Genomic DNA, 27,095 nt, shown 5'->3' with positions numbered 1-27,095 from the left:
AAAGCTGTGCTAAGAGGAAAACTCATAGCGCTGAGTGCCTGAAGAAAGAAACAGGAAAGAGCATATGTCACCAGCTTGACAGCACACCTAAAAGCTCTAGAACAAAAAGAAGCAAATACACCCAGGAGGAGTAGAAGGCAGGAAGTAATCAAACTCAGAGCTGAAATCAACCAAGTAGAAACAAAAAGGACCATAGAAAGAATCAACAGAACCAAAAGTTGGTTCTTTGAGAAAATCAACAAGATAGATAAACCCTTAGCCAGACTAATGCGAGGACACAGAGAGTGTGTCCAAATTAACAAAATCAGAAATGAAAAGGGAGACATGACTATAGATTCAGAGGAAATTCAAAAAATCATCAGATCTTACTATAAAAGCCTATATTCAACAAAACTTGAAAATCTGCAGGAAATGGACAATTTCCTAGACAGATACCAGGTACCGAAATTAAATCAGGAACAGATAAACCAGTTAAACAACCCCATAACTCCTAAGAAAATAGAAGCAGTCATTAAAGGTCTCCCAACCAAAAAGAGCCCAGGTCCAGACAGCTTTAGTGCAGAATTCTATCAGACCTTCATAGAAGGCCTCATACCAATATTATCCAAACTATTCCACAAAATTGAAACAGATGGAGCACTTCCGAATTCCTTCTATGAAGCCACAATTACTCTTATACCTAAACCACACAAAGACCCAACAACGAAAGAGAACTTCAGACTAATTTCCCTTATGAATATCGATGCAAAAATACTCAATAAAATTCTGGCAAACCGAATCCAAGAGCACATCAAAACAATCATCAAGTAGGCTTCATCCCAGGCATGTAGGGATGGTTTAATATACGGAAAACCATCAATGTGATCCACTATATAAACAAACTGAAAGAACAAAACCACATGATCATCTCATTAGATGCTGAGAAAGCATTTGACAAAATTCAACACCCCTTCATGATAAAAGTCCTGGAAAGAATAGGAATTCAGGAATTCAAGGCCCATACCTAAACATAGTAAAAGCCATATACAGCAAACCAGTTGCTAACATTAAACTAAATGGAGAGAGACTTGAAGCAATCCCACTAAAATCAGGGACTAGACAAGGTTGCCGAATCTCTCCCTACTTATTCAATATAGTTCTTGAAGTTCTAGCCAGAGCAATCAGACAACAAAAGGAGGTCAAGGGGATACAGATCGGAAAAGAAGAAGTCAAAATATCACTTTTTGCAGATGATATGATAGTATATTTAAGTGATCCCAAAAGTTCCACCAGAGAACTACTAAAGCTGATAAACAACTTCAGCAAAGTGGCTGGGTATAAAATTAACTCAAATAAATCAGTAGCCTTCCTCTACACAAAAGAGAAACAAGCCGAGAATGAAATTAGGGAAACGACACCCTTCATAATAGACCCAAATAATATAAAGTACCTCGGTGTGACTTTAACCAAGCAAGTAAAAGATCTGTACAATGAGGACTTCGACTCTGAAGAAAGAAATTGAAGAAGATCTCAGAAGATGGAAAGATCTCCCATGCTCATGGATTGGCATTTTACCAAAAGCAATCTACAGATTCAATGCAATCCCCATCAAAATACCAATCCCATTCTTCAAAGAGTTAGACAGAACAATTTCCAAATTCATCTGGAATAACAAAAAACCCAGGATAGTTAAAACTATGCTCAACAATAAAAGGACTTCAGGGGGAATCACTCTCCCTGAACTCAAGCAGTATTACAGAGCAATAGTGATAAAAACTGCATGGTATTGGTACAGAGACAGACAGATAGACCAGTGGAACAGAATTGAAGACACAGAAATGAACCCACACACCTATGGGCACTTGATTTTTGACAAAGGAGCCAAAACCATCAAATGGAAAAAAAGATAGCATTTTCAGCAAATGGTGCTGGTTCAACTGGAGGTCAACATGTAGAAGAATGCAGATCGATCCATGCTTATCACCCTGTACAAAGCTTAAGTCCAAGTGGATCAAGGACCTCCACATCAAACCAGATACACTCAAACTAATAGAAGAAAAACTAGGGAAATATCTGGAACACATGGGCACCGGAAAAAATTTCCTGAACAAAACACCAATGGCTTACGCTCTAAGATCAAGAATCGACAAATGGGATCTCATAAAACTGCAAAGCTTCTGTAAGGCAAAGGACACTGTGGTTAGGACAAAACGGCAACCAACAGATTGGGAAAAGATCTTTACCAATCCTACAACAGATAGAGGCCTTATATCCAAAATATACAAAGAACTCAAGAAGTAAGACCACAGGGAGACAAATAACCCTATTAAAAAATGGGGTTCAGAGCTACACAAAGAATTTACAGCTGAGGAATGCCGAATGGCTGAGAAACACCTAAAGAAATGTTCAACATCTTTAGTCATAAGGGAAATGCAAATCAAAAAAAACCCTGAGATTTCACCTCACACCAGTGAGAATGGCTAAGATCAAAAACTCAGGTGACAGCAGATGCTGGCGAGGATGTGGAGAAAGAGGAACACTCCTCCATTGTTGGTGGGATTGCAGACTGGTACAACCACTCTGGAAATCAGTCTGGAGGTTCCTCAGAAAATTGGACATTGAACTGCCTGAGGATCCAGCTATACCTCTCTTGGGCATATACCCAAAAGATGCCCCAACATATAAAAAAGACACGTGCTCCAATATGTTTGTAGCAGCCTTATTTATAATAGCCAGAAGCTGGAAAGAACCCAGATGCCCTTCAACAGAGGAATGGATAGAGAAAATGTGGTACATCTACACAATGGAATACTGTTCACCTATCAAAAACAATGACTTTATGAAATTCGTAGGCAAATGGTTGGAACTGGAAAATATCATCCTGAGTGAGGTAATCCAATCACAGAAAAATACACATGGTATGCACTCATTGATAAGTGGCTATTAGCCCAAATGCTTGAATTACCCTAGATGCCTAGAACAAATGAAACTCAAGACGGATGATCAAAATGTGAATGCTTCACTCCTTCTTTAAAAGAGGAACAAGAATACCCTTGGCAGGGAAGAGAGAGGCAAAGATTAAAACAGACACAGAAGGAACACCCATTCAGAGCCTGCCCCACATGTGGCCCATACATATACAGCCACACAATTAGACAAGATGGATGAAGCAAAGAAGTGCAGACCGACAGGAGCCGGATGTAGATCGCTCCTGAGAGACACAGCCAGAATACGGCAAATACAGAGGCGAATGCCAGCAGCAAACCACTGAACTGAGAATGGGACCCCCGTTGAAGGAATCAGAGAAAGAACTGGAAGAGCTTGAAGGAGCTCGAGACCCCTTATGAACAATGCCAAGCAACCAGAGCTTCCAGGGACTAAGCCACTACCTAAGGACTATACATGGACTGACTCTGGACTCTGACCTCATAGGTAGCAATGAATATCCTAGTAAGAGCACCAGTGGAAGGGGAAGCCCTGGGTCCTGCTAAGACTGAACCCCCAGTGAACTTGATTGTTGGGGGGAGGGTGGCAATGGGGGGAGCATGGGGAGGGGAACACCCATAAGGAAGGGGAGGGGGAGGGGGATGTTTGCCCGGATACCGGGAAAGGGAATAACACTCGAAATGTATATAAGAAATACTCAAGTTAATAAAAAATAAAAAATAAAAAAAAGAAATACTCTAGTTAAAAAAAATAAAAATTAAAAAAGTAAAAAATGCCCAAACCCCGTGGGAGAGAGACCTCACCGCCTGATCAGGTGGGCACTCCTGAGGCTGCAGAGCGGAGGAGACCACCAACACTGCTCACCCCTGCCCACATCCCTGGCCCAAGAGGCAACTGTATAAGGCCTCTGGGTTCCCGTAGGGGAGGGCCCAGGAGCGGCAGGACCCCTGCCTGAGACACCGCCGGAACATGAAGGAAACAGACCGGATAAACAGTTCTCTGCACCCAAATCCCATAGGAGGGAGAGCTAAACCTTCAGAGAGGCGGACACGCCTGGGAAACCAGAAGAGACTGCACTCTGTGCACATCCAGACGCCAGAGGAAAACACCAAATGCCATCTGGAACCGTGGTGCACGGAGGCTCCCGGAAAGAGCGGAGTAGATCTTCCCGTTTGCTGCCACAGCGGAGAGGACTTAGGCAGTACCCCACGAGCAAACTTGAGCCTTGGAACCGCAGGTAGGACCAACTTTTCCCCTGCAAGAAACCTGCCTGGTGAACTCAGGACACACAGAGGCAAAATTCCTCTAGGACCGGGCACTTCCTGTGTTTACCGGAAGTCCCACACCCGCGGATCCCGGCCCGCAGCAGCTCTCTGCTCCCAAACCCCGTGGGAGAGAGACCTCACCGCCTGATCAGGTGGGCACCCCTGAGGCTGCAGAGCGGAGGAGACCACCAACACTGCCCACCCCTGCCCACATCCCTGGCCCAAGAGGCAACTGTATAAGGCCTCTGGGTTCCCTTAGGGGAGGGCCCAGGAGCGGCAGGACCCCTGCCTGAGACACCGCCGGAACCTGAAGGAAACGACCGGATAAACAGTTCTCTGCACCCAAATCCCGTGGGAGGGAGAGCTAAACCTTCAGAGAGGCAGACAAGCCTGGGAAACCAGAAGAGACTGCTCTCTGTGCACATCCAGACGCCAGAGGAAAACACCAAATGCCATCTGGAACCCTGGTGCACGGAGGCTCCCAGAAAGAGCGGCGCAGATCTTCCCGTTTGCTGCCGCCTCGGAGAGGACTTAGGCAGTACCCCACGAGCAAACTTGAGCCTTGGAACCACAGGTAGGACCAACTTTTTCCCTGCAAGAAACCTGCCTGGTGAACTCAAGACACAGGCCCACAGGAACAGCTGAAGACCTGTAGAGAGGAAAAACTACACGCCCGAAAGCAGAACACTCTGTCCCCATAACTGGCTGAAAGAAAACAGGAAAACAGGTGTACAGCACTCCTGACACATAGGCTTATAGGACAGTCTAGCCACGGTCAGAAATAGCAGAACAAAGTAACACTAGAGATAATCTGATGGCGAGAGGCAATCGCAGGAACCCAAGCAACAGAAACCAAGACTACATGGCATCATCGGAGCCCAATTCTCCCACCAAAATAAACATGGAATATCCAAACACACCAGAAAAGCAAGATCTAGTTTCAAAATCATATTTGATCATGATGCTGGAGGACTTCAAGAGAGACGTGGAGAACTCCCTTAGAGAACAAGTAGAAGCCTACAGAGAGGAATCGCAAAAATGCCTGAAAGAATTCCAGGAAAACATAAATAAATGAGTAGAAACCCATAGAGAGGAGACACAAAAATCCCTGAAAGAATTCCAGGAAAACACAATCAAACAGTTGAAGGAATTAAAAATGGAAATAGAAGCAATCAAGAAAGAACACATGGAAACAACCCTGGACATAGAAAATCAAAAGAAAAGACAAGGAGCTGTAGATACAAGCTTCACCAACAGAATACAAGAGATGGAAGAGAGAATTTCAGGAGCAGAAGATTCCATAGAAATCATTGACTCAACTGTCAAAGATAATGTAAAGCAGAAAAAGCTACTGGTCCAAAACATACAGGAAATCCAGGACTCAATGAGAAGATCAAACCTAAGGATAATAGGTATAGAAGAGAGTGAAGACTCCCAGCTCAAAGGACCAGTAAATATCTTCAACAAAATCATAGAAGAAAACTTCCCTAACCTAAAGAAAGAGATACCCATAGGCATACAAGAAGCCTACAGAACTCCAAATAGATTGGACCAGAAAAGAAACACCTCCCGTCACATAATAGTCAAAACACCAAACGCACAAAATAAAGAAAGAATATTAAAAGCAGTAAGGGAAAAAGGTCAAGTAACATATAAAGGCAGACCTATCAGAATCACACCAGACTTTTCGCCAGAAACTATGAAGGCCAGAAGATCCTGGACAGATGTCATACAGACCCTAAGAGAACACAACTGCCAGCCCAGGTTACTGTATCCTGCAAAACTCTCAATTAACATAGATGGAGAAACCAAGATATTCCATGACAAAACCAAATTTATACAATATCTTTCTACAAATCCAGCACTACAAAGGATAATAAAGGGTAAAGCCCAACATAAGGAGGCAAGCTATACCCTAGAAGAAGCAAGAAACTAATCATCTTGGCAACAAAACAAAGAGAAGAAAAGCACACAAACATAACCTCACATCCAACTATGAATATAACAGGAAGCAATAATCACTATTCCTTAATATCTCTCAACATAAATGGACTCAACTCCCCAATAAAAAGACATAGATTAACAAACTGGATACGCAATGAGGACCCTGCATTCTGCTGCCTACAGGAAACACACCTCAGAGACAAAGACAGACACTACCTCAGAGTGAAAGGCTGGAAAACAACTTTCCAAGCAAATGGTCAGAAGAAGCAAGCTGGAGTAGCCATTCTAATATCAAATAAAATCAATTTTCAATTAAAATCATCAAAAAAGCTAAGGAAGGACACTTCCTATTCATCAAAGGAAAAATCCACCAAGATGAACTCTCAATCCTCATCTTCGATTGGTTTATAGACAAGTGTGCAATTTCTAGGCTTGAAAGTAAAATGATGCTATCTGGTGCTGGATAGAGGAGCCTTATTTTTTATTATGGCATCTTGCTATTTTTGTAACATGGTGATTTGGTTGAACACAATAAAGTACAGTAGTAACTGATCTCCCCTTCTTCCTGGATGAGTGAGGAGATGATTAAATGTTGATGTCAGCATCCTTGAGCATATTCAGATGAGCTTCTGCTTCTGTTGAAAAGGATGCTGTGTTTGATTGTGGTCTGAAGCTTTGAAGCACTACTTGGCATCTCCTTCCTTGGGGGTCTCACTGTTTAAACATAACAGATTTGATAGCTTGTTGGTAAGGTGAGGTCCAGCTTGTCTCCACTAGGTCATCTTCATGTGAATCCGGTGGTTATACGGTTTTGTTCTAGGGATATTTCATTTTTTTAATAACGGTTTTAGCTGACATTCATGGAGAGAATGAATCCTTAGAACTGTGCCACTAGTGAAAGGAAATCCTGTCTAGAGTATGTTTCTTTACAAAGCTGTGTCACACCATCCTTTGGGCCCTCTGCTGGAAAAGTAGAATCAAGTCTCAAATAATGCCTTTTAAATTGTATCCTCTAGTATTATAGATGTAGGACAGTATTGTATCATACCTCTGTGGATGTAAAATAGCTTGTACCTGCTTTATGATACGTAGTAGTGACCGTGCTTTATCAGAGCTGTTTTTAATGATGTTGCTCAGAATGTTTTCTTTCCAGATGATGATTGAGAAGCTAATTTAAAAAAAATGGTGCCAGGTACCACAAGAGTAACAGAACTGTGCTGTTTTCTCGGGTTTTGTTTTTTTACTTTTTTTTTTAATGGAGTGTGCTGGATGTCTCTACAGTTTTGTTCAGATGACTGCAGAACCTGGAAAAGCTGTTGCTGCTGTTGATGCATAACACACTGCTATTATTGGTCTTTTTATATAAATATAAATATATATATACAGATATATAATTTGAATTTTTTGAAACTTTAGCTGTGCTGTCAACTTTGGAAAAAAGTATCCCTGTTTACTGTGTTGAGTTGGCACTGTACAGAAATTAACAGCCATATTGGTCTAGAAATGTTGAACTTAAGTTTTTTCCATTTGTACAGGGGTAACACACTGTATTAAATATGTAAGGTCTTATCTACGTGGGTTTGATTACAAAAACTAATAAAGTATTCTCTAAATTTAAAAAAAATAAAAAATAAAAAATAAAAAATAAAAAAACCTGTTCAATAACTTTAGCCATCAGGGAAATGAAAATTAAAACTTCTTTTATATTTCATTTTACCCCAGTCATAATGGTGAATATCAGTAAAATACATGGCAGGAGTAAAAAAAACAGAAAAAAAAACAAAAACAAACAAACAAACAAACAAACAAACAAACAAACAAACAAACAAAAAACCCCCAAAAACCAAAAGGGATGGCATTGAAAGTAACCATGGCAGGGACTGTGAGCCTCAGAGCAATTACCATTGTACTCCAACAAGTTCAACACAACCAAGTTGCTCAACAAATCAAGGCTTATCTAACATTGGTACATGACAGCATCAAAAAAAAAAAAAAACAACTCTAGAGTTGGGGTTGAAGCTCAGTGGCTAAAAGCAGCAGCTGCTCTTTCGGAGGTCCTGAGTTCAATTCCCAGCACCCACATGACAGTTCACAATTGCCTATAACCATCATCCCATGGGGTCCAACGCTTCTGGTGTGCAAGATGTATATGCAGACAAAATACATAAATAAATCTTTTAAAAAACAAACAAACGAACAAACAAAAAGCCACTGCAGACATAGTTGGACTTTCTGGCAGCCATGGTATTACAAAATAGATAAGGATTAGATCTCATCCTGGCAGAGAAGGGAGAAATCTGAGCTGTGTGAGTGGAGGAATATTGTTTCTACATGAAATTATCTGGTGTCATAAAGAATGATGCCAGAAAGCTAAAAGAAAGAATAGAATCGCAAGCCAGATACCACCCATCAGGCTGGACAGGTTTGTGGGTATTTGGGGGAACAAGAATAACCCTCTTTATATTGAGCCCTTAATCTTGATAGTTCTAGCTCTATTTTCAGGCTTTGTGTTTTAAAATTCCTCTCTAGTCTGTTGCAGCAATGAGTTTAAGCCCTTATGTCAACTATCACTCAGCTCCTGACCAAGGACCACCAACCCCTCAGAGTCCTAGAAGCAGATGATCCCACAAAGCCAATATATGGTCTTGAGGAACCAAGATACTTTTATTAAGTCAAAAGACCTAGAAAAAAATCCGCTTCTCTCCCCCTTACAGTGAGTCCTCAAACACAAACCAGTTAAGACAGAATTGATGGCCCTGTCCCCACTTCTTTCTATGCTTCACTGTCGGGAAAGACAGAGGGTCTGGATTTAAAAACAGGGTTTGCATGAAATTCCAGATGGCCTTGTTTGTCCTGATCAGACATACAAAACCCAGAGAAGAACTATTTTCTGGGACCATCTATCTCCCTAGATAATCTGGCTTGGGCAAACGAATTCAGGAAGGAGAGTCTACAGACCACACACAGCCCCCCAAAACCACATCAACGTCCTCATTCCCAAACCCATCACCCATCTCTTAAAGGGCTCTAGCTAACTCGTTCCCTTCACAGGACCTCTATCCCCTGCCTGTTGCTGTTTGAAATAAACAATCTCCTCTGTTGAGGTCAAACTCTGATCTCCTTCCGGCCTCCTGTTGCATTACTCTATGCTTCAAAAATCTAACATGATCCTTCTTCATAACTACTTTCATGTCTTCAAAAATACTATATGACCCAATGAGTTTCTTTAGGGTCACTTACAGGAGGGTGAGCACCTTACCAGTGGCTAAGCTACTGAGGAAAATATCTCTTCCTCTTTCCTGACCTTCTTTTTTGCTTAAATATTTGCTTATGTATTTCAGGTATGAGTGTTCTGTCTACATAAACACTTGCATGCCAGAAGAGGGCACTAAATTTCATTGTAGATGGTTGTGAGTCACCATAGGTGGCTGTCAGGAACTGAACTCAGGACCTGTAGAAAGTACTCTTAACCACTGAACCATCTCTCCAGCTCCTTCCTGACTTCTCTTAATGAAGGATAGTAAGCTGTAAAAAATAAAATAAACCCTTTCCTTACTATGTTAAAAGTTTATTGAACATTCTTTACATAAGCCACTGGCGCTCCAGCTTACTTTTCAGTGTTATATCAATTTTTTTTAAACACGAAGGGTAAACCAGGCATGGTAGTGCATGCCTTTAATCTTAGCACTTTACAGAGAGAAATCATGTCTCAGAAATAAATAAATATGAAGGATAGGCAGTATGGCGGACTGAATGTGTAGGTTAAAAAGACCAGGCTTATGAGGGGTTCAGCTCTGGACTCTCATTTCTCCGTGATTGTAAGTCTGACCATAAAGAAATGCTTCAACGTAGTCTTATAAACTACTTGGATTCCTTCAGACCTCCGGTTTTCTCTCCTAGTTAAAAGAGCCCCATTCATTTTGCACTATGAAAGGATTTCCCTGTGCTGATTTTTATGGTGCTTTCCTGGTTTACAGTGTGTGGCTACTCCCAGAAGTCCGACAAAGGGTGGCTTCTCTTCTGCAGTGCTGAAGGTTAATGTGGGGCCCTCGTGTGTGCTCAGTAAGCAGTTTACCACTTAGCTGTATCCCCGGCTCCAACTGTGCTATTTTTGTACATATTCCTGTATAAAGTTTGAATGCTAAATCCTTTTACCACCCAGCATCGCCCTTACCACACTTTATGGAATGCCCTGTCCTTTGTCCTCACTGAGCTGAGATGCCCTCTTCATCATAAGTAAATTCTCTTATAGGCTGGACACAGTTTTAAACTTACTACTTTCTTCTTGCCAAGGCTACTTTTTCTCTGCCAGCTGGACTGGGTGTGTGCAGATAGCTGGCTAACTGATCTCTGAGTGTGTCTGTGAGGGTGCTTCCCTGAAGAGATTTGGACTGGGAGGCTGAGTGAAGCAGATGGTTTTCTTCTAGGAGAGGGTATCAGCCACTGTGGAGAGCCTGAATAGCCTCCCAAAAGTAGAGGGCTCACTTTTCTCTCTGCTGACTGTTTTGTGGTTTGTTTTGAGAATCTTAAATAGCCTAGGCTGGCCTGGAACTGCCATGTAACTGAAGGTGGCCTTGAATAACTAATCTTCCGGTGGCTACCTCCCAAGCTCTGGTGTTTACAGGCTGTACCACCACACCTGGTTTGTGTGGAATTAGAGAACCTACTGGTTTGGATTAAGTTCCTGCCTGAGGTTCCAATAGACCAACATAAAAATTAAGAGGCAGGAGCTGGGGGGGGGGGGTGGCTCCTCAGCACAAGCACTTGAGAGACAGAGGCAAGCAGAATTCTGGAAGTTGAGACCAGCCTGGTCAGCAGGGCTACATACATACATACATACATACATACATACATACATACATACATTCATACAGCCTACATACATAATCAGACCCTGTTTCAGAACAAGAAAGAAAGATGGAGTTGGAGTCCTACTAGACTTACATTTCACCAAGAGGAAACTAAACTGTTTATCTGACTTCCTGAGGAATAGAGATTAGTGAAATTTAACAGCTAAATCCCAAAGAGGCCATTTCAATTGGTGTCCTAATAAACATTCCTCTGCCATAATCCTGTCACAAGAAAGGGATAACTTGATGCTTTTTGGTTGTGGCTTATTTTCTGATTGTTCTGTCTCCTTTTCTATGTTTTACAAGCCCCACCGTATCTGGCTTGACTGCTTTTGACCCGAGCCAGCATCCATCTGCCTCTGCCCTGGGAGCTCCAAGTTCTCAGACCTTAAAGCCAAGATCAGAACACACACCACTGGCTTTCCAGCTTTAAAGCCTTTGAGCTTTCACCTCTTGGGTACACTTCAGGTTGGAGACAGAAAACCAGCTCTGTCAGCTCCATAATCACAGGAGCAAGAGAAGCCTGGCTCAGGAGAAGCCATTTTAATTCATCCCTCTTTCTCCCCTCCTCCTTCTTGTCCTCTCTCCTACTCTCCCTCTTCCTTTCTCCTTTTCTCTCTCTCCACTCTGTCTCTCTCTCTCTCTTTGTCTCACTATCTCTCATTGGCTATGCATCTCTGTGTCTAAACACACACTCTTCTTGATTTTTTTTTTGTTATTTCTGTGCCAGTACCAGGGCATTTAGTTTTTGAAGCTTTATACCTTTGTGAAACTAATCACTCCTTTGCTTTTTTAGAAATCTCCCTGGCTATTTATGCATATTTTGGACTCAGATTTTTATGTCTGGGGGCTGGAGAGATGGAGCGGTAGTTAATGGTATTTGCTATTCTTACAGAAGATGAGTTTGGTTCTCAGGACCCACTCGAAGCAACTCATAACAGCCTCTAATTCAGCTGTAGCTGACACCCTCTGCCTGGTTTCTGGGAGCACCCACACACATGAGTGTGTGCATATACACAATTAAAAACAGAATAAAATGTTGAAGAGATGGTCCAGTGGTTAAGAGAACTTGCTGTTGCGGTTGGGGATTTAGCTCAGTGGTAGAGCGCTTGCCTAGCAAGCGCAAGGCCCTGGGCACCCACATTGAGGCTCTTAACCATCCCTAAGCCCAGTTTCAAGGGATCTAACACTTTCTTCCAGTCTTCCTGAACACTAGGCTCAGATGAGATATACTCACATGCATGGAGGCAAACATTCGTATATATAAAATAAAAATAAACACAACTAAACCTTTTACAATATTTTTTTAAATTTATTTATTATATATAAGTACACTGTAGTTGTCTTCAGACACACCAGAAGAGGGCATCAGATCCCATTACAGATGGTTGTGAGCCACCATGTGGTTGCTGGGATTTGAACTCAGGACCTCTGGAAGAGCAGTCAGTGCTCTTAACCGCTGAGCCATCTCTCCAGCCCTACAATATTTTTTAAAGATTTATTTACTTCTTACATATAAATACACTGTAGCTGTCTTCAGACACACCAGAAGAGGTCATCAGATCCCATTACAGATGGTTATGAGCCACCATGTGGTTGCTGGGAATTGAACTCAGGACCTCTGGAAGAGCAGACAGTGCTCTTAACCGCTGAGCCATCTCTCCAGCCCCAGAAGTAAACCTTTTAAAAGTGATTTATTTACTTTAAATCCTATTGACATACTTATAGGAGCTAAATTAAATTATGGAGAATAAACAATTCATGGAAAATACAACAATTTTAGAAAAAACCTGGCATCTTTATGATGTCTCTCTAGCCAGTAATAGAGTATGAATTTAATTAAGTCTTCTTCAGTGTCCCAGAAGATTTAAGTTTTATTGTTAACACTTCTTGTGTTAAACAACTCAAAGGTATTTTATAGTTTTATTCTGATCATATCTAGGCCTTCCTTCCATTATATTTTTGTATCATTATATCTTTGACATATATTTAATATATATTTTATTTCTATACATTAGTATTATATATAACCCACCAATTGCTAAATTACCTTATTTTGTGCTATTTTCTAAACTGATTCCCTCATTAATTTTATTTTCTGATCTGATCATATTGGCAATTTCTATAACATTTTTTCATTCTGGTTTTTGAAACAGGGATTGAAGGCATGTGCCACTTCACCCAGCTCTATAACATATTTTTTAGGAGGGAAAAGTCGGTATATTGCTCAGCCCACTTTTGAATAGCTAGCCTCAAGTAATTCTTTTGCCTGAGCCTTCTAAGTAGCTAAGACTGTAGGCATGCATAGCACATAGAAAATTCTAGAATATAATTTAATATACCATTTAATATGGTGATAGTCATTTCCAGTGGGCCTGGTGTTATGTACCTATAGTCCCATCATTTTGGAGATAAAGGTGGGAAGATTAAGAGTTCCAAGTTGTGGGGCAGGAGACCATGAGAGGTAACCTGGTACCTGGTTGAGCTAAGGCTAGGAGTCCCAGAGACCCTGAAGGGATGGTAGGACTTTGCCTGCTCCCAGGAGCTATGCCCCTGTCACTAACTGCAGCCTCCCCCCATAGATTTGTGGCCATTAGTCACATAAGGGCAACACTCCAAGCCTTTCCACATGTGGATGAAGCATCCCTAAAGGTCATGTAGGCTCAAGACAGAGATCTCCATGCTAATGAGATACCTGGAGGTCTGGAGGACTTACCCAATAAGCTTTCCTTCCCAGACATGCCTCCCCACAAAAGGTATTTAACCTCAGGTCCACTTTCCACCATGGCAATAAATGATTTGGAATCAAGGACTGTCTCCTTCCATCAGGATGAGCAGTGGGAGCCATGGAGAAGGCCTTTGCCTACAGAGCCACTGTTTAATTTCCCATAGATGTCCTCTTTGCACTCCCAGTCACAAGTCACCAAACCAAGCCTGCAGCCTGCTGTCAAGCCAAGGACTCTCCTGGTGGGAGCAGCCAGAGAGAGTGCTCCCCTTCCCACACCCGCCTCCCTCAGGCCCCAGGCTAGATCCAGCCCTCCTGCCCAGGTTCTGTTCTCAGCTCTACTGCGACTTCTAGTGGCACCCGAGTGTCCTTGAGCCTGAGAACTCCAGGGCCCTAGCCTCTTTGGCTCTGGGATGCCCCCCACCACCCCACCCTCGGCTGTCCCCATTTCAGATTGTGCTTCACTATCCCTGGAGCAGTGTCCTGGGGCTTCCCTATGGCCCAACACTTGCCCAGCATGGAGTAAGTGCAGTCAAACTTCCCTCATCCAACCTGGCCTAGTGGCCAGGCCCTATGGTAGAGTAGACTCTGGACCCACAACCCTACAGCAGTCATCTTTAACTACACAGTGAGCTGGAGGCCATATGAGACCCAAAAAAAGCACTTCCAGATTAAACACAATTATTGGTACTCTGTATCCTTGGGTTTACACATAAATATTAGAAAAATACTGTTGGCACTCAGGAGGGAGAAGCAGGAGGACATTGTAATTTCAAGGCCAGTTTGGTCTAATAGTGAATTCTAAGTCTGCCCGGAAACTGCTTCTATTAAACATGTACTGATATTTTTCTTGTCATTATTCCCTAACCAATATAGTAAGAAAATTATTTACATAGCATTTACACTGTAGGGCAATATAATCTTTTAAAAAAGTAATATAGATGTGATTTAAAGTGTATTGGAAGATGTATAAAATATAGATCTGATTTAAAGATGTGTGTAGTCTATATGCAAATTTTAAAGTCTTATGCAGTTCCATGTAAGGTCCTTGAGCAGCTGCATGCTTTGTATATTTGTGGTTCTGAAACAAGTCTTCCGCAGCAACCAATGGATGACTGTATTTACTTTTGAAAATATAGCAATTTGACTTTTTGTTTATGAAAGTGTGGTGTGTGTGTGTGTGTGTGTGTGTGTGTGTGTGTGTGTGTGTGTGTGTGTGGTGTGCCTATGGAGGCCAGAAGGGCCAAGGAGGGTGTGGGATCCCCTGGAGCTGAAGTTAGAGGTGGCTGTGTGCGCTACTGAGTGCTTGGATCTGAACACCCGTCTTCTGGAAGAGCAAGTGCTCCTAACAGCTGGGCCACCTCCCTAGCCCCTGTATATACTTTTGAATAAAGATCACTTGGCCATGTTAAGGAAGTCTCTATTCCTCTGTATTTTATTAAAACTTATTAAGGACAAAATAGAGCTGGGCAGTGGTGATGCACACCTTTCATCCCAGCTTTCTAGAGGCAGGGGCAGAGGTAGGGAGAGCTTTGTAAGTTTGAGAGCCAGCCTGGTCTATATAGCAAGTTCCAGGACAACCAGGGCTACACAGAGAAACCTTGTTTCCAAAAACCAAAAAGAAAACAGAAATGAACAGTTACAAGCATCCTTCTGCTTCTGCTCTAGAGCTGGGTTCTGTTTCTAATGTTCTATTTCACCTTCCTTTATCCTTATGTATCTATCAGTCTAAAATTTACTTTGCTAGGAGCAATAGTGTATTGTCAGTTAGCTTGCCTTCAAAAACAGAGCTTAGAAGGTTTTGTTTGTTTCTTGTGGCAATGCTTTGAAATCAATATGCGTCCCACATAGCAAGTATGAGAAAATATTAGGAACTATCTGTTTGGAGCAGGGGTTGCTGGGAGTTGAACTGGGACTAAGCTAGACTCCAAGCCCATGAGTAAATATTATTCCACTTCAATCGTAAACTAAACAAGACTGCGTTATAGGTATAGTAATTGTCACTTTAACCATCTCTCTAAGGAAATATTAGACCATAGGTTTATTATTTATTATGAAGAAATATTAAAATTTCCTCACAGTCATTGTTAGAGTCTCTCTATCCTCGGCCTTCACCTGGGTCTTTATTTTAAATAGAGATTCACAGTTACTGAGGAAGCCCACAATTTCTAAGCAAACATAGAAGCAAATAGCATATGTCCTTCTACGCTTTAATTCTTTTTCCTATCTAAGAGTGGGAATATAGTCCCAAATGCTTGCCTCGTGTGTGCAAACCCCTGAGTTCAATCCCCATCACCACAAAACAATAAAGCAAGCACACAAACCGTTCATGCAAAGTTCTAGGCCAGCCTAGGTTACATGAGACCCTACTTCTCCCAAAAGAAACAAGCAAGCGAACAAGAAAGGATGATGTGATGAATTGAGCCCAGCTTGAACAGGCAGATTAGCACTCCTCAGACGGAAAATGTACAGGGAATACCTGATCATGGTCGACCTCAACTGGCTGCTTCTTAATGATCCAGGTAACAGACTCTGAGAGGGGAGGCGTAGTGAGAGATCCAGAATAGGTCCAGTAATCTGGGCAAGTAGGCATCAGACAGGAAGGGTCAAATGATCCAAATTTCACCAGGGTATCCTGTCCAAAAAAAGGAGTTTCTGAGTTATTAGATATGGTGAAAGACTTGGTTATCAGGCAGTGAATCTCCTGGAGTATCCAGGGACCAAAAAATGGTCCAGGAGAGGTTAAGGGAGGTTAAGGTTAAGGGGAGGTTAAGACAATTTCTGAAACAATCATCAAGACGTAACACAAAACACGCCGTGTATTTCTGACAGTTTTCTCTAGGAAAACAGAAAAGGTTCTTCAATTCTCTTGGGGGGTGGTGTTAGGTAGTGGCTGTTCATAAACAGACAGGCTTCTCTGCTTCAAGAGAGACGAATACAAATTTGTCCTTTTAAAACTAGTACAGAGCTAAGGGTGTGGCTCCGTGGGAGACAGCTTGCCTGGCATGCTCAAACCCTGAATCACCTGCACCGCAGTGAAAGAGAAAGGGAGGGAAAAAGGAAGGCAAGAAGGAAGTAAATGCCAGAAGCCTGGACAAAGGAGAAGGAAAGAAAGAGGGAGACAGGAAGGGAGGGAGGGAGAGGACCAAAGGCAGAGAACAGAGGAATGCTGTAGTGATATCCCGGAAGCAGCCCCTATGGGATTCTGAATATTGAAGAATTCATCTGGGGAGCTGGACTAAGGATCTGGAATTCTTCACTTCTGGAGAAGTCACGTCTCTGTGAATGTTTTTCTCCCTGCCTACTGGTGGGAGGTAGCTAGAGGAAAGAAGGTTGCTCTGAGTGTTTCTACAAAGATGGAGAACGAGCTGGTATCAGGAGCAGAGTGGGTGCCTCAGTCAGCAACTGCTCAGCAGACTCGGAAAGCTCCACTAATGCAACTCTTCTATGATCAGGCAGGGTTTTAACACGGTAACCACCACCAATACACCACCACCTGCACCAGGTCTCCCGCGGCACTGTTGAAAGAGACCCACAAACAGTCCATTTAATTTGTCTTCCTGCTTCAAAGTGTGTTGTCTACTCCAAGATTTAAATATAAAACATACTTCAGGCGATGTAAGGGGGAAATTACCTTGTGCTTAATTGATGGCAAAGTGTCCACCAATTTCTGCAGTTCTTTATGATGTTTACCTAGCTAAAAGAAAAAAGAAGAACTGTTATACACAATGGCCCCTCACTGTAGAAATCCAAATAGAATGCGAATCAAAATTAACCACCTGGTGGTTACATATAAACAAACCACAGGACAAAAACTAGACTCCGGCTGGTAATTACAAATATTATAGACATCACTAAATTAAATTAGGCACAGAACACGATGAACAGGCTGTTTGCTGACAAGAGCAGCGTGTCTAGAAAAAAGTGCCTCCTGCTCCCATTAAGTATCACCTTACACTGATTTTTTTTTTAGTGTTTTCAAATTTATTTTATTTTATGTTCATCCTTGTTTTGCCTGCATGTATGTGTGTGTGAGGGTGCCAGAAGCTCTGGAGCTGGAGTTACAGACAGGTGTGAACTGCCACATGGGTGCTGGGAATCGAACCTAGGTCCTCTAGAAGACCAACCCCCTCCCCCAAGATACGGTCTTACCTTGTAGCCTGGGCTGGTCTCGAACTCTTGATCCTCCTGCCTCAACCTCACTTGCCTGACGTGGCTCATGTCTACTGTGCTTGGCTGTGTATTTTTTAAAGGTTGATTTTCTTTTTCTATGTATGTGTGTATGTGTAGGGATATATACATGTGTGGGCAGATGTTCATGGAGGTCAGAAGAGGATGCTAAAGCCACTGAAGCTGGAGTTCCAGGCAGCCGTGAGTAGCCTGATACCCATGCTGGGAACTAAGTATCAGGCTCTTCTACAAGATCAGCAAGCACTTTAAACTGCTGAGCCATCTCTCTAGCCCCTGGCCTATATTTATAAACCATTTGAAATATATTCATAAGAGTTTTTTTTATTTTAATGACTATTTTTACCATATACATGGAAAACATGCATGTACACTTAAGAGTTTCATTTTGTAGTCCTGGCTGGCCTCAAATTCACAGAGATCCACCTGCATGTGCCTCCTAAGTACTGAAATTAAAGGAGTGTGCTACCATACATGGCCTGGTACTAATAATCTTTTAAAAATACTAATTATATATAATAATAAATTTTATTGTGATTTTCCATACATATACGTATATCATATACTTTAATAATATCCACTCCTCTTTCCCCTCCCTCCCTCCCTTCTCCTCTTCCTCTTTCCTATTGATCTCAATGTTCTTTTTTGAGACAGAGTCTCTCTGTTTTGCCCTGGATGGTCTGGAATTGGCTCTGTAGAGCAGGCTGTCTTTGAACTCACCTGCCTCTGCCTCTGCCTCCCAAGTGCTGGGATTAAAGGCCTGTGCCACTATACCTAGCCCAATGTTCTTTGTTGAAAAAGATTTCTTTATTTCATTATTTTTGTTTTTATTTTTAGTGTGTGTGTGTGTGTGTGTGTGTGAGAGAGAGAGAGAGAGAGAGAGAATGTGTGTATGTATGTGTGAGAGAGAGTGTGTGTATGAGAGAGAGCGAGAGAGAGAGAGAGAATGAGAATGTGTGTGTATGAGAGAATGTGTGTGTATGAGAGAGAGAGAATGAGAATGTGTGTGTGTATGAGAGAGAGAGTATGTGTGTGTATGAGAGAGCGAGAGAGAGTGTGTGTATGAGAGAGAGAATGAGAATGTGTGTGTATGAGAGAGAGAGAGTGTGTGTGTATGAGAGAGAGAGAATGAGAATGTGTGTGTATGAGAGAGAGAGAGAAGGGAAGAGGAGAGAAGAGAAGAGAAGAGAAGAGAAGAGAAGAGAAGAGAAGAGAAGAGACGAGACGAGACGAGACGAGAAGGTTGATGTACATACGAATGAAGGCATTCAATACCCCTGGAGGCAGAGTTATAGGCAGTCATAAGTTGGTGGATATGTATGCTGGTAACTGAACTGGGTCCTCTATGTGAATAGCAATTATTCTTAACTACTAAGCAATCTCTACAGATTTTTTCTCTTAATTCTAATTTTTTTTCAAATAAATAACTTAGAATGTTTTATCTTTTCAGTGATACAATATATCATTTGAACTTGGTAAAGATGAGTTTTTGTTTGTTTGTTTGTTTGTTTGTTTGTTTGGGACAGGGTCTCTCTCTACAGTCTTAGATGTCCCAGAACTCATTATGTAGAGCAGGCTGGCCTTGAACTCAGAGATCTGCCTGCCTCTGCCTCCCAAGTGCTGGGATTAAAGGTGCACCACCACATCCAGCTTGAATTTTTGTTTTTACCTTTAAAAATACACCTATCACAGCCAAGCCATTTTCTTCCAGTGCTGCATCCTCAAAACTTTCAAATTTGACTGCATTCCAATGTACCAAGTGCAGCTGAAACAAGAGTAAAAAAAGAAATGGCTTTATACATGACCGTGTAGGATTGGTCCAAAATGACAACCCCATCCAACATGAAACATTTAATCTTGTTTCATCAGCCAAAATAGAGCCACTGAGATGTATATGACAGTCTGGTGTGAACTAAGAACAACATAAAGAATGAGAAGAAGGCTTTGTGGCAAGAAGAGCAATATTACTTTGGAAGAAGAGGGTTTGTTAACGGAGAAAAAATAAAATTCACATAGGAAAGTAACTTTGCAGAGAGGGATCAATATTTCTTCATTCCCATCCTGATTTGCATGAAATACTAATATCCCAAATCCATTTGCATCTAAAGGAGAGAAGAAGTTTATATTAAGAGAAATGCACTCTCCCTGTGAAAATTAGATGGGAACTAAAGACAAATTTCTTCTTGGAGGGACGATCACTTAGAATGTTTTCCCTTTTAGCATCACATTTGAAACTAAATTATGGGAAAAGTTGCATGGAGAAATTCTATTTGTTTGTGCTCAGCGTGCGTTTCCATAGCAATTATTCTTCACCACCATTCTCAAACCACAGCTTCATCATCGCCTGGCCTCCCAAGTGAGCCCCTGCAAGGCCCTAGTTAGCTTCCCCCTCTCCTGAAAAGGAGCGCATCTGTATGTTCTGGTGCTTTGGTCTTTTGATTTCAGAACCTTTTGTTACTTTTCCTGTTTCTCTCTCTTTCTTTTGCCATCGCTGTCAGTCACTTAGGCTCCCACTATTTCCCTCTTGGATAAATCCAGCCTTACAGCTCTACGTAGCTCATGTCTCTAGGAATAATTGCACTTAACTCAGAATTCGGAAAGAATTCAGTTGTAACTTTAAATATTTATTTATTTTATTTTATGTAGATGACTCTTTTGCCTGCATCTATGGCTGTGTAACATGAATATATGCCTGCTGCCTGTTAGCGCCAGAAAAAGGCATCAGATCATCCGGGACTGGAGTTATAAATGGTTGAGGTACCAGGTGCATGTTGGGAACTGAATTCAGGTCAGAGGACAAGGGCTCTTCCTAACTGCTGACCTATTTCTCCTGCCCCAGAACTCAGTTTTATCTTCTTGTGGTTTATTTCATGTATGCTATTTAGAATGGATATAATTTTTACATGTCTAAGATGGGAAGACTGAAGTATGTCCCCAAACAAGCTAAATCGGATTTAAAGCATCGCCTGAGACTTGCTGATAATTTATTTGAACTAGAAACCTCAGAACAATCCCCCATCTTTCCACATCCATTGCCTTTAGGACCTTTTAAAACCTTTGCTGTTCAACCCAGGTGTGAACACCTTTAATTGCAGCACAGGGGAGGCAGGGGCAGGAGAAATCTCGGTGAGTTCAAAACCAACTTGGTCTCCATAGTGACCTCCAGGACAGCCAAGATTACAAGAATACCCTGTCTCAAAACAAAAAAGAAAGAAAAGAATAGAAGGAAAAGAAACATACCTCTGCTGGGTAGCATTTGCTGTCCACAGTGTGCTCGGAGCCCCAAGCGTCGATGGCCCCCCAGTGAAAATGAAACTGCTTCAGTCGGTAGTTATGTTCCAGGGGTCCTCCCTCAATTACTGAAAGACACACCCATCAATTCAGGGAACACCCGGAAAAGGTGGGCCTTGCCCTTGAATAATTCGGAGTATGATATAACATAGATAAAGTTCACTTTACACAGCTTCACTAATTTTTGCTTCTGTAGATTTTGGCCTCAGGTTTTCCACTGTGTGGAATACAATGCAAATTTCTCTTGGTGGATTTACCCAATTCAATTGGAGGAATGTAAACTCTGCAGACAAAAGATACTGTAAACATGTACGGTATTCTCTTGGCAGAGAGCGTGTTTACCAGCTAAGCCATCTCACCAGCCCCGCTCTTTTTCTTTCTTTATACACTAACACCTTCCTTTTCAACTTTCAGGGTTGTTTGAGACAGGGTCTCATTATGTTGCCCTGGGTGGCCTGGAACTTACTCTGTAGAGCAGGCTGGCCTCAGACTGGAAGAGATCCACCTGCCTCTGCCTCTGAATGCATGGATTAAGGGCAGGCATCGCCATGTCTGGCTCTTTTCAACTTTGGGGTTCTTTTTGGTTGTTTGGTTTTGGTTTGACTACTTTTTTCAGATTAAAAGGTTGTTTTATGTGAATGGGCGTTTTGTCTGCATATTTGTCTGTGCACCACTTGTGTTCCCAGTACTTATGGAGGCCAGAAGAGGGTATCAGATCCCTTCAAAATGGATTTACATATAATTGTGAGCCATCAAATAGATGCTATAAATCAAACCTACTTCCTCTAGAAGAACCAGTGTTCTTAACTGCTGAGTACCCTCCAGCCCCTCTCCCCAAGATTTGAACATACTAGTGTTTTTCTTTTTCACTTTTGTTGAAATGGAATAGGAAGTTTGCAAGTCAAAACTTACCACCAGGGAAATGTGGCCAAAGAGTACACAGTTTCAGTTAGATAAGTGAGTTACATTTTCAAGACCTACTACACAGCATGGTACCCGTAGTGAGTAGTAGCATCAATTCCAAATGTTGTAAATGAATATATTCTAAATGCTCTCACTACAAATAAATAGCATGTGAGGTGATGGGTATGTTAACTAACTCAATATCCTCATTCAACAATATCTACATACACCAAATACCACACTGTATCTCATCGGCATATATTGTTATTGTCAATAAAATAAGAAACATAACAATTACCACCCAGCTCCCTTCAGGTAGAATAAACCATGGGAGCCATCACACCATTTGCCACTGTCTTTAGTGATGAATAATAAACAAAGGATGTTTTGTTGAAATTATTTTTTTCTGGGCACCAGTGGAATCAATACAATGTAAAAATATTCAATATTGCTACTTATGTCCACAAATAATGGAGTCTGGCAATCCCTAGGACCAAATACACTGATGTATTATGCAGTGGTTAGCTCTGGATCCCACTGGCCTCTCAAAATTTCTCACATGCTTTCTTCCTCAAAAATTGGGGAATGGAGAACTGGGGGTAGCCACCAGAAAGTCCCAGATGCCAGGAAAGCAGGACACTTCCGGGACCCAACAAGGATGCGATTAGCTGAAATAGCCAACAAAGGGGAGGGAGAACTGTAGAGACCATATCCTGAGGTTAGGCAAGGCCCCTGGTTGGTGGATGGGGCCACCCACTCATCTCCAAATTTTTAACCTAGAATTGCTCCTGTCTAAAGGAAATACACGGACAAAGAATGGAGCAGAGACTGAAGGAAAGGCCATCCAGAGACTGCCCCACCTGGGGATCCAGCCCATCTGTAGATCCCAAACCCAGATACTATTGCTGATGCCAAGAAGTGCATGCTGACAAGAACCAGATATAGCTGTCTCTTGAGAGGCTCTGCCAGAGCATGTCAAATACAGATGCAGATGCTCACAACCAACCATCAGACTGAGCATGGGGACCCCAGTAGAAGAGTTAGGGAAAGGACTGAAGAAGCTAAAGGGGTTTGCAACCCCATAGGAAGAACAAAATCAACCAACCGAAGCCCCCACCCCTGAGAGCCCCCACTCCCAGGGACTAAACCACCATCCAAAGAGTACATATGGAGGTGGCTCTAGATGCATATGTAGCAGAGGATGCCTTTATCTGGCATCACTGGGAGGAGAGGCCCTTGTTCCTGTGGAGGCTCTATGCCCCAGTGTAGGGGAATGCCAGGGCAGAGAGGTGAGAGTGGGTGGGTTGGTGAGCACCCTCATAGAAGCAGGGGAAGAGGGGATGGAATGGGGGGTTGTGGAGGGGAAAGGAGGAAAGAAGATAACATTTGAAATGTAAACAAGTAAAACATCCAATTAGAAAAGAGAGAAAGAAGTAAAAACAAAATAAAATTATTAATAAAATTGAAAAAATTTGAGGTCAAGTGTGGTAGGCATGCACCTTTAATCCTAACACTCAGGAGGCAGAGGCAGGTGGATCTCTGGGAATCTACATAGTTAAAACCCTATCTGAAAAAAACATGGGAGGTGGGAGGGGGAGACATTTTCATTAAGCAGGTAAAGTTACCAAGGATAAGTTTTCTTTGGAGGGCAGGGGTGAGGTAATTAGTGACCCAAATCTTTAATTTAATAGGAGCACAATATTATAATGAACTGAAATAAAAACACTCCTCCTAAAAAAAGAAAACAATCATTTTTTTCTGGAAATAGGGTTTTATGTAGTAGAGGCTGGCTTGCAACTCACTACATAGCAGAGGATGACTATGAACTTTTGATCCTTCTGCCCCCACTGCCTAAGTGCTGAGATTCCCCATGTGTGTCAGGCCTGTTTCGGTGACAGTATGACCTAGCTGTAATTCCAGCCTAGGAAGGCATAGACAGGAGATCCCCAGAACAAGCTAGCTAGCAAGACTAGCATTAGTAGCAGGCTCTCATTTTAATTGAGAGACCAATCAAAAGGGAGGAAGAATGATTGGGGATGACCTCTGACATCAACCTTAGGCTTCCACATGTACATGTGCTACCACGAGTATACAAAAACAAACAACAACAAAATCCCTCACACCATACACATACACAAAACATGGAAATGGGAAAAATAAGTTAAAGCCAGATAAATTCATACAAAAATACACATTTTCATCCTGACTTACATCAGTGAAACTCCCCTGGCCATGATGGGTACACAATCTCACTGGACATCATGTTGGGTGAGTGAAAAAGCTGCCCCCTTGAAGTAGACTTACATATTCTCCTTGGTTGACGTGTTCCTCAAACTCTGCCAGCCTCATTAATTCTCATTGGCTCCATGGCCTGTAGATTTAACCATGTTTGTGATCCCTGGGCCCAAAGAGGTTTGAGGACCAAAATTATCTCTGGCACTTTGTGTGCTTAGCATCAGATCTATGTCAACTGTACAATTGGGAGAAGCAAGGCAGGAAGTGTTCTACCACATAATATGATTGGCAGGGTGCACTCTGAAGGAAAAGAAGTGTGGTGTGAACTAGTTGTCTACCTGTCACTGAGACCCATGATAGGCAAGGAGTTAGATATGAGGTAACCAAAGAAACAGCAGCTGTATGCTGGGAATTGTGTATTGTGTGTTGGGAAGTAGGAGAGATGGGAGGAAACCAATGAACTGAACCTGCACATTGGGAGCCAACCTCCTATGGTTCTGAATGCCCCTTTGGAGCTAAATATTCTTAAAGCTACAGTTAGGTTTGTCCCCATATATCAGAAACCCAGGCCACAGAAAACAAAGGGACTGGCTTCCACCTTGCTGGCTTGCTTGTTTGCAATGCCTGGTGAATTTCCTCAGTTGCCAGACGTGCTCACTAGCAAAGAGTCTGCTTACAAGCTCCGGGATTCACACAGGATCACTTGCACTGCGAGTTTTTAGAAAAAGAGTCATTTTTATTTTATGTGGATGAGTGTGTTGCCTGCATGTATGGATGTAAAGCACATGAGTACTTGCTGCCCGTGGTGTTTAGAGGAGGGTGTCAGATGCCTTGAAACTGGAGTTACGGGTGGTTGAGAATCACCATGGAGGTGCTGGGAACTGAACCCAGATCTTCTGGAAAGACAGTAAGTACTCAATGAGCCATGGCTCCAGTCACACATGGTAGTTTTGATGCTCCCTTTTAAGAGGATCATGGGAAGAAATACCCTAAAAGGGAGATCTGGCCTACCATGATTTGAGAGGGGACTAATTGTCACCTTACTTATATGAATATGGCACCCACCTCATAAATATTGATTAAAATGTCTTTAAAATTCAATGTAGTGCTGGTACCCGACCTTCAGTCCATCTTGGTTTGCCTCATTCTCTTCTGAGTGTACGGCTTGCTTTACTTCACTTAAATAAGCTTCTGCTTGAACTGTCTACATTTCACCTGAATTCTTTCCTTTTCAAAGACAAGAACCAAGGAGAAGCCTTACCCAGCAGCATCATTTGCCACCTGTGCTGTCAACCTATAACTTGATGGCCAGTCATCCCCATCCCTGGGTATTCATACAGTTGTATGATCCCCTCCCCTGGGTGTTAACTGAGACTCACCACATGTTTCTAAATAAGGAATTGACAGGATGTCTCTTTGGGGATTGGGTTATAAAAAAGACTGCCTGTCATCCTACTTGCCCTCCCTGACTTTTCTCATATGCTTGTTTGCAAAGCTTGATGGAGCCCCCTGTCACGTGATAAGTGGTCCTATGAGAAAGTCTTCAGGACAAGAAAATGAGGTGGTCTCTAGCTATCACCATTTGAGTGAGTTTGCAAAAGAATCCTTTGCCTACGGAACCTTGAGATAAAAATGGAGATATAATGATACGTGCTTACAGCCTTGTGAGAAAATCAGGTGAAGAGCACCCAGCTAAGCTGTGTCCAGATTTTTAGTCTGTGTGCATGGTATATACAACCCTCCCCTAACCAGCCCCTGCCATACCTATTAACTTGCCCTGATACCACCTCCTGCCTATAACTGACACACACTACAAACATCACACAGCCTCACACCTCTGTTAATGTGGAAATCCCCTATGTGTCACCTCTTCCAGGACATATATATATATGTCACAGCTCTTACTTCTGTACAGTAGCAGTACCCCTTTCACTGTACTATAAACTCCGTAAGGCAGGAGTCAAACCTTCTTCCTGTTTCTCTTTTGAGTGCCTGGATAACTTTGACCCCGTGCTGAAGCCCTTGTAGAAGAGACATTCTCAAAGAAAACATTTGTGCACTCCCCTTCAGTCAGTTAGAGAAAAAGAACTTTGGAAGGCCTAGAATGGGATCTTACACACACACAAACTTGACTCAAATTTAAATAAAAACTCTCTCCATAGCTTCTTCAACAAATGGGGCTGGGAAAATATCCACACACAGGAGAATGGAAGTAGATCCCTTTTACCTTGTATAAACGTCAACAACACAGCAGGCATGGTGGTGCATGCCTATAATCTTAGCACTCACCAGTTTAAAACAGAAGAATCAGGAATTCAAGGCTACATGAGACCCTACCTCAAACAAATAAGCACTCTTGCCCCCAAATGAACTCAAAAGTAGCAATATTTGACCTTAAGGGGCTAGAGAGATGGCTCAGTGGTTAAGAGCACTGACTGCTCTTCCAGAGGACCAAGGTTTGATTCTCAGTACCGATATGGTGGTTCACAACCATCTGTAACTCCACTTCCAGATCCGATGCCCTCTTAGGACCTGTGTAGGCACTGAACTCACACATTGCAGAGACAGACATAGGCTGAACACCCATACACATAAAATAATAAATTTTAAATTAAAATGTCCTTGAAAAGGGAGAGGGAGAGAGAGAGCGAGAGAGAGAGAGAGAGCGCATTTTCAGCTACAAAGAGTAAGAAAATTGTGTCATTTGCTGGAAAATAATGGGCGTGAATCTTGAAATAAGCCAGACTCAGAAGGATAAGTAATTATTTG

General features: G+C 42.2%; 1 protein-coding gene across 4 annotated transcripts in view; it reads right to left on the bottom strand.

Annotated features, from left to right (window-relative positions):
- Ca5b (carbonic anhydrase 5B) overlaps positions 1-27,095 on the bottom strand; it is a 60,018-nt gene that overhangs the window by 5,704 nt on the left and 27,219 nt on the right. For 2 of the 4 annotated variants that reach the window (NM_001005551.3, NM_001434028.1), the window contains exons 4-7: positions 21,138-21,256; positions 19,567-19,662; positions 17,344-17,406; positions 16,189-16,344 (exon numbers count right to left, since the gene is read on the bottom strand). In NM_001005551.3, the coding sequence (NP_001005551.1) occupies positions 16,189-16,344; positions 17,344-17,406; positions 19,567-19,662; positions 21,138-21,256 (434 nt within the window). The remainder of the gene's footprint in view (positions 1-16,188; positions 16,345-17,343; positions 17,407-19,566; positions 19,663-21,137; positions 21,257-27,095) is intronic. The other 2 variants (NM_001434027.1, XM_087599592.1) reach the window with 1 other exon arrangement.

This window comes from Rattus norvegicus, chromosome X, assembly GCF_021556685.1.
Source record: "Rattus norvegicus strain SHRSP/BbbUtx chromosome X, alternate assembly SHRSP_T2T, whole genome shotgun sequence".
Taxonomy (NCBI): domain Eukaryota; kingdom Metazoa; phylum Chordata; class Mammalia; order Rodentia; family Muridae; genus Rattus; species Rattus norvegicus.
Note: the sequence above shows the minus strand (reverse complement) of the source record. Positions and strands in the feature narration are given on the sequence as shown.